We start from the raw sequence: 7367 nt of genomic DNA, 5'->3' as shown, positions 1-7367 counted from the left end.
TTTGGGTGTGCTCACCGGCAGAGGAAAGTGGGATATATTTACCTTTGAATGGAAGGACCCCAATTCTGGGAGGAAGCAAGAGGTTTGGTGGACAAGTTTACCCCAAGGGGTTTCTGAATTCCCAGACCTCTTCAGTCAAGCCTTGAGAGAAGAACTACAACTCTTTTCCATTAAACCTGAGTTAAAGCTCATCCAATATGTAAATTATTTGCTTTTCTTGGGACAGGAAGAAAAAAAAATTTGGGAATCCACTATAGTATTGTTAAATTTTCTGGGGGATCAAGGACTTTGGGTATCAAAAGGGAAACTACAATTTGTAGAGTAGGAAGTAAAATTCCTAGGACATGTGATTTGTCAAGGGAGCTGGCAGCTGAACCCTGAGAGAATTATGGGGATAGTCTCACTCCCATGACCAAAAACTAAAAGGGAAGTCAGAAGGTTTTTAGGCCTGTTGGGATATTGTAGGCTATAGATTGAAGGCTACATGCAGGCCATCTGGTTCTTGTATGAAAAGTTAGTTGAAGAAGAGATTAGGTGGGGAAAAGTGATGAACAAATGTTTGAAGCTTTAAAGCAAAAAATTAGTCGGTGCACAAGCACTGAGTCTTCCTGCCTCAGACAAACCCTTCTATTGTTTTTGGCTATAGAAAAAGGGGTAGCACATGGAATATTAGCCCAGGACTGGGGAGGATCCAGGAAACCAGTGGCCTATTTATCAGAATTACTAGACCCTGTCAGCCGGGAATGGCCGAGCTGCCTTCAGGCTGTGGCAGTGACTACCCTACTCATAACAGAAAGCAAAAAATTACACTTTTGGGGGAAAATTGAAGATATATATCCCAAACTCAGTAAGGAGTATCCTGAGCCAAAAGGCTGAGAAATCGCTCACTGGTTCCCGAGTGCTAAAGTATGAAGACACCTTAATACAAAATGGTTTAGAGCTAATTGTGAGTAACCAACTCAACCCTGCCCAGTTTCTGGATGGAGAAACAGATGAGAAACTAATACATAATTGCCTGGAGGTTATAAATCATCAAACTAGAGTAGAAGAGAACCTAACAGATCAACCACTCCAAGGTGGAAAATGATTGTACCTCGATGGATCTTCATGGGTAATAAAGGGGAACAGGGTATCGGGGTACGCTATAGTGCATGAAGGGTTAGTGGCCGTAGAAAAGAGAAAGTTACCTTCCAACTGGTCAGGCCAAGCGTGTGAGCTTTATGCCCTGAAGTGAGCTCTGGAAAAATTAGCACAGAAAAGGGGAATAATAGATACAGACTGAAAATACGCTTTTGGAATAGTGCATACCTTTGGAAAATTTTGAGAAGAGAGGGGGTTTCTAAATTCAAGGGGAAAGGAACTGATTCACAAAAAACTTATTTTAGAAGAGTTAGAAACCTTACAATTACCAGAGAAAGTAGGGGTGATATATGTTAAAGGACATCAAAAAGGAGAGCAAGGGAACAATTTAGCCAATTTAGAAGCTATAAATGCAACTGAATCAAAGACAGAATAACTAATAATAGTATTAACAACCATGAGAGAAATGCAAAAAGTCCCCATATTCAGTGGGACAGAAGAGAAAGAACTCCTTAAAATAGGAGCCAAGAAAGATAACAAAAGGAAGTGGAGATTAGCAGATGGGAGGCAAATGTTGAATAAACCCCTGACCAAAAAAATGCTAGAAGGCATACATGGAACAACACATTGGGGTTCACAAGTGCTAAGTGACCAGTTTCTAAGGGATTGGGGCTGCATAGGAATTTTCAGAATACCTAAGCAAGTAACTGAACAGTGTGTGATATGTCAACAAGTGAATAAGAAAATCGTGAGGAAAACACCCAGAGGAGGGCGAGAACTAGCTTTAAGGCCCTTTCAAAACATCCAAGTAGACTTTACTGAGCTTCCCCAGGTACAACAGTGGAAGTTTTTGCAAGTGATAGTGGATCACATGACTCACTGGGTAGAGGTGGCCCCCACAGTGAAAGCCAATGCCAGTGTTGTGAGTAAACACTTCTAGAATCAATCATTCCCCAATATGGGATGGCAAACAGGATTGATTCAGAATGGGGAACTCATTTCACATCGAAGCCATTACAGAAAGTTGTTCAGGCCCTGGGAGTGAATGGGAATTACACACTCCATGGCATCCACAGAGTTCCGGTTGGGTTGAGAGAATGAATCAAACTCTTAAAAGAGCTCTAGTTAAGCTAATGATTGAAACCCAAATGTCATGGATAAAATGTCTCCCTTTGGTCTTATTAAGAATTGGAAACCAACCCCAGTCAGATCTGGGTGTCTCACCCTATGAAATGATGTTTGGGTTACCCTTCCTGACCTCACCTCAGAAGGTTGCCACCTATGAGGAAGGGGAACCAATGCCAAGAAATAAGTGATGTCTACAGCACAAACCTTAGAAGGACTAAGACATAAAAGGGCAATTCCTCAAACTACCACCCTCGATTTCAGAATCCATAATATTAATCCTGGGAATTGGGTGATGATTAAGTCATGGAGAGATCAGCCTCTAACGCCTCAGTGGGAAGGTCCCTTTCAGGTACTGCTCACCACTGAATCAGCCGTGCAAACTGCAGAGCAGGGATGGACTCATGGCAACAGAGTGAAAGGCCCAGTAGAAGAACCCAAAGAATGGACTGTAACAACCAGGCTGGGTGAAACAAGATTGACTTTCAAGCAGAGACTTAAAGACAACCAGAAAAACACCAAGATGCCCAAAAAGTAGAGTCAAGCTTCCACCAACCAGCTTGAGAACTGTCTTCCTGTTTTAATGGGTGGGAATCAACAGCATCTGTTGAGGGGAAGTACACAAGGGACTGTAAAATGTAATGGGAAAGCTTCTTTAAGAAAATAAGACAAAGGAAGGAGGGCAAGACCAGGTTAGCCCCTTTGTTTGCTACCAAGAAAGCTCCATAGCACTGCTGTGGGTAGCAACCCCGTAGGCATGGTAAGGTGGGGACAAAAGGCCATACCAGACCTCTATCATTCCTCAGTTGTCTTTTAATTCAACAGAGACTAGAGGGCAGGACCAAGTTGCCCTCTGTACTCACCCCTAAGATACACCAACTATGGGTAGCAGCCACATAGGCACAATAGATGGGAGTCAATGACATACTGGACTTCTGGGATGCCCTTTTGTGCATTCCAAATACATGTGTCTAAGGAAAACCTGAGATTATTTTCTCCTGTTCCCACTGTCCTTGCTGACATCAACAGTGGCTGGTATGACTCATTCAAGAGAGAGAGAAAATTTTTTACCTAATTTTTCGAGTAAAATGACTAGAGAAAGAGAAAAGGGGGGTTTGTTACAGATGAGTAATTCTATGGTTGACCCTCACAATTAAGGGGTGAATATTAAACATGTTAAAAGACATTTTGTAGATGTATACTTATCCTTCCCCTCCCCCTTGCACTGTTATCACAGGATGGCCTCAGTAGTCGGGGCATTTGGGAGGGTCGGCTTGTTACTATGGCAGCACCTGACCTCCTATTAAGGTGTAAGACAGTGATCTCCACCACTGGACAGCAAAGAAGGAGTTGATTGACAAGACTTCGGGAGGGGCTGGTGGTATAAAAGACAGAACATCCATTTTAGAGATAAGTACATGGTGACTGAATCCTTTGCTCCTGGTGCTGTATTCATTTCTTTATTCAGTCTCCTGTTGTATTTTGATAAGGTCTTAATAAAGCATTTAAATTTTTGAAAGTGAAAATCGTTTCTCACATGGGGTTGGGGAATGTGAGGCAGGGTTGTCCACACTGGGTCAAGGTAAAACTTCTCTGACCTGGCCAGACCTCCTTAGGAGAGACCCTGGATCAATATCAATCACAGAATGCTGCAACCACCTCTTGTATAATAAGAACAGCAATAAAGAACCCCCTTTAAGAAAGGAATACATATTTCTTGGAAGCTCATTGATATATTTCTTCATAACTGTAAAAGGAAATATTCCTAATGAACTGCACCAGACCAGAGGGAAATCAAGGCAGAGCCATGGTTAGCCAGGATTTGCTTGATCCTAATGAGCCCTGTGGTTCATTTGGAGCTGAGCCCTGGAAGTTCAGGATCCGGGGGAGATAGCATAAACCTTTCCAGGAGTCAAAGTCAAAGGAAAAGTGTCTCAAAGCATGAATGGGTCTCACTGAGGTCCATCCCCAACACAAGCTCCTCGTGGGCTCCATGGAGGAGAGAACTGGAGGCCAGGATGGCACAAAAAGCATCTAAGAGATTGAGAGTGGAAAGGAACATCCAAAGTACGTTGAAAATCTTGAGTAATTCAAAGTATTAATGAGCCCCGCTTAGTGTCAGTACAAAGCTCTCAAGGGACTCGTTAAAGCAGATAATTGGGGCCATGATTGCACAAACCTCTCACAGAGTCTGTATCAAAAGGGAAACACCAAGTACCTTAAAATAACTGAAGTACCTTGAAGCATTAATGAGCCCCACTGAGTGTTGTTACTCATAAAGCCTCTCCAGGGACTAACTACAGCAGATAATTGGAGGCCATGATTGCACAAACCTCTCAGAGACAGCAAGACAAAAGCCAAACCCAAAGTCCTTTGAAAAACCTGCAGTCCCTACAGGGAGCATTAAGGAGCCCCCAGGGCCATTCCTGAGCAAGGCTCCCCAGGGACTCCTTCCAGCAGATCCTTGAGGGCACTGGGATGTGGGCTAGGGGGGCCTGCTGAGGGCAGGACAAGGGGCTGACAGTGCCCAGCCTGGCTGGGGCTGTGCCAGGAGGCCCCAGTGCCTCAGGACAAGGTGTCTCCTCACAGCCCTTGGTGGCACAGACTCTGCTGTGCCCCAAGACACAAATACTTGGCTTCTCCTTGTCCCCACCTGTCATCACTGCCTCCAGTGCTCTGCCTGGGGCCTGGGGACACTTTCTCAGTTGTGTTCCACACTGGGACCCATTAAAAGTCCATGGAACTTTGGAGTTGGATTCTGCCTTGGAGTTCTGGAGAGGTTTCTTCAGCTCCCTCTCAGGGACTGATGTTTAGGGCCTGAGCACAAAGCCCCAGAGGCTCATTAAAGTCCTGGTACTGTATCTGTGCTGCTGAGCTGGGCTGGGCTCCTGGCACAGAGGCAGCTCCTGGTAAACAAGAAGAGCTTCAAAAGCACATTTCTCTTGATGAGCAGCTTTTCTCCAGCTCAGCAGGGCTGGGACACTGCCTGCAGCCACCCCAGACACAGCACAGAGGCACAAAGAGCTTCAATCAGTCAGGGCTGGGAAGGCGCTGAGAAGTTCCTGGGGCAGAATCACTGCCAGCCCTTGCCACAGGAACCTCTGGCTGCAGGACAATGCAGCTGCAGCTCCTGGAGCCATCTCCTAAAGCTGGAACATCCCAATGCCTACAGACTCTGTGAGTACATTCTCTGATTGTCTCTTGTGCACAGCAGCCAGGGGTGCCCAGGGCTGTCCTGCAGAGCAGGGTCCTGCAGCCCAGGGTGCTGTGCTGGGGCAGGGACTCTGCTGCCTGCCAGGGACAGCTCTCAGCCAGCCCTGGCAGCTGCTCCCAGCACTGGGGGACAAGATCTGGGTGGGAGGAGACAGCTGGTAAGGCTTGGAAGTGTTCTCCTTGTGTGTGGAGGTTTCTGCATTGTTCAGGACTGCTCCCATCCCGGCATTTAACTGCAGAACATTTCCAAGTAGATTATACAGGGAGCACAGCAAGGCAGGGGTTGCATAAAAGGGAAAAATTTATTAATCTACTGCTTTGGGTTGCTGGGATGGAAAATTGCACGTAGATATTCATCTCTTCGTTCATGTTTAGAAAAAAGAAATAATTTGATCTCAGCTCTGAATAAAGCAAGCAGTGACAGAAATCAGCACAGGACCCCTCACAGGCAGTGTCAATATCACTTCTCCAGCCTCCTCAGGGTTGCTCTGACGTTGCCATCAGAGCCTGCAGAGCCAGAGCTGCCCCTGGGCAGGGAGGGGTCTGCAGGGCAGAGCTGAGCCCCCAGGGCTGGGCTGGGCTCTGGCAGCACTGGCAGGGCTCAGCCCTGGGCACAGAGAATCAGCTGCTGGCAGGGACAGCTCCAAGCAGCAGTGCCCTGAGCAGGCAGAGGTGGGAAAGTTCCCCCAGGCTGTGCTGGGATATTTAAAGTCCTCTCCAAACCCAACTATTCCATGATTGCTTTTTTACAGATTCCCATGCCAAGTAACTGCTAATGTCCAACAGCAGCTCCTTCATCCACTTCCTCCTGCTGGCATTGGCAGACACACGGCAGCTGCAGCTGCTGCACTTCTGCCTCTTGCTGGGCATCTCCCTGGCTGCCCTCCTGGGCAAGGGCCTCATCATCAGCGCCGTAGCCTGCCGCCATCACCTGCACACGCCCATGTTCTTCTTCCTGCTCAACCTGGCCCTCTCTGACCTGGGCTCCATCTGCACCACTGTCCCCAAAGCCATGCCCAATTCCCTCTGGGACACCAGGAACATCTCCTACACTGGATGTGCAGCTCAGCTCTTTTTCTTTCTGTTCTTCATTGGAGCAGAGTATTTCCTCCTGACCATCATGTGCTACGACCGCTACGTGTCCATCTGCAAACCCCTGCACTACGGGACCCTCCTGGGCAGCAGAGCTTGTGCCCACATGGCAGCAGCTGCCTGGGACAGTGCCTTTCTCTATTCACTGCTGCACACAGCCAATACTTTTTCCCTGCCCCTGTGCCATGGCAATGCCCTGGGCCAATTCTTCTGTGAAATCACACAGATCCTCAAACTTTCCTGCACACACTCAAACCTCAGAGAACTTTGGCTCATTGCTGCTACTGCCTGTTTAGCATTTGGCTGTTTTGTGTTCATTGTTTTCTCCTATGTGCAGATCTTTAGGGCGGTGCTGAAGATCCCCTCTGAGCAGAGACGGCACAAAGCCTTTTCCACCTGCCTCCCTCACCTGAGTGTGGTCTCCCTCTTTGTCAGCACTGCCATATTTGCCTACCTGAAGCCTCCCTCCATCTCCTCCCCATCCCTGGATCTGGCCCTGTCAGTTCTGTACTCAGTGGTGCCTCCAGCCCTGAACCCCCTCATCTACAGCCTGAGGAACCAGGAGCTCAAGGTTTCAGTAGGGAGACTGATGACTGAAGCATTTTAGAAACATTAAATTGCTTATCGGTTTCTGCAAATCGCTAGCAATAAAAGTCATATTGATACTTCTTGTTCGCTTCATTTTGGAGGTCCTGTTTCATTGTTTTGTTCTTTCATATTGTCTTCAAAGAAATGTCATTGTTTGTGCCATTTCTCATTTGTTTTTCACCTCCTTCACTTTAGCCACAGACTGTGGCAATGAGGGGCTGTGCTCTTGGTGGCTTTAAAGGAACTAAAGGATCTCCCAGCAGAGTCCT

The 7367-nt window shown here is 47.0% G+C and overlaps 1 protein-coding gene across 1 annotated transcript; it reads left to right on the top strand.

The window, feature by feature from the left end:
• The first annotated feature begins 6193 nt into the window (after positions 1 to 6193).
• LOC134420882 (olfactory receptor 14C36-like) lies at positions 6194 to 7117 on the top strand. The gene has a single exon (XM_063161292.1). It carries the CDS (start codon positions 6194 to 6196, stop codon positions 7115 to 7117), a length of 924 nt encoding a protein of 307 aa, XP_063017362.1.
• The last annotated feature ends 250 nt before the right edge of the window (positions 7118 to 7367 follow it).

Source organism: Melospiza melodia, chromosome 7 (assembly GCF_035770615.1).
Source record: "Melospiza melodia melodia isolate bMelMel2 chromosome 7, bMelMel2.pri, whole genome shotgun sequence".
Taxonomy (NCBI): Eukaryota; Metazoa; Chordata; class Aves; order Passeriformes; family Passerellidae; genus Melospiza; species Melospiza melodia.
This window is presented reverse-complemented; position numbering and strand designations above follow the sequence as displayed.

Bases quoted from the DNA above. Each gene is read 5' to 3' on its own strand.
- LOC134420882 (XM_063161292.1), top strand. From the start codon at position 6,194: ATGTCCAACAGCAGCTCCTTCATCCACTTCCTCCTGCTGGCATTGGCA.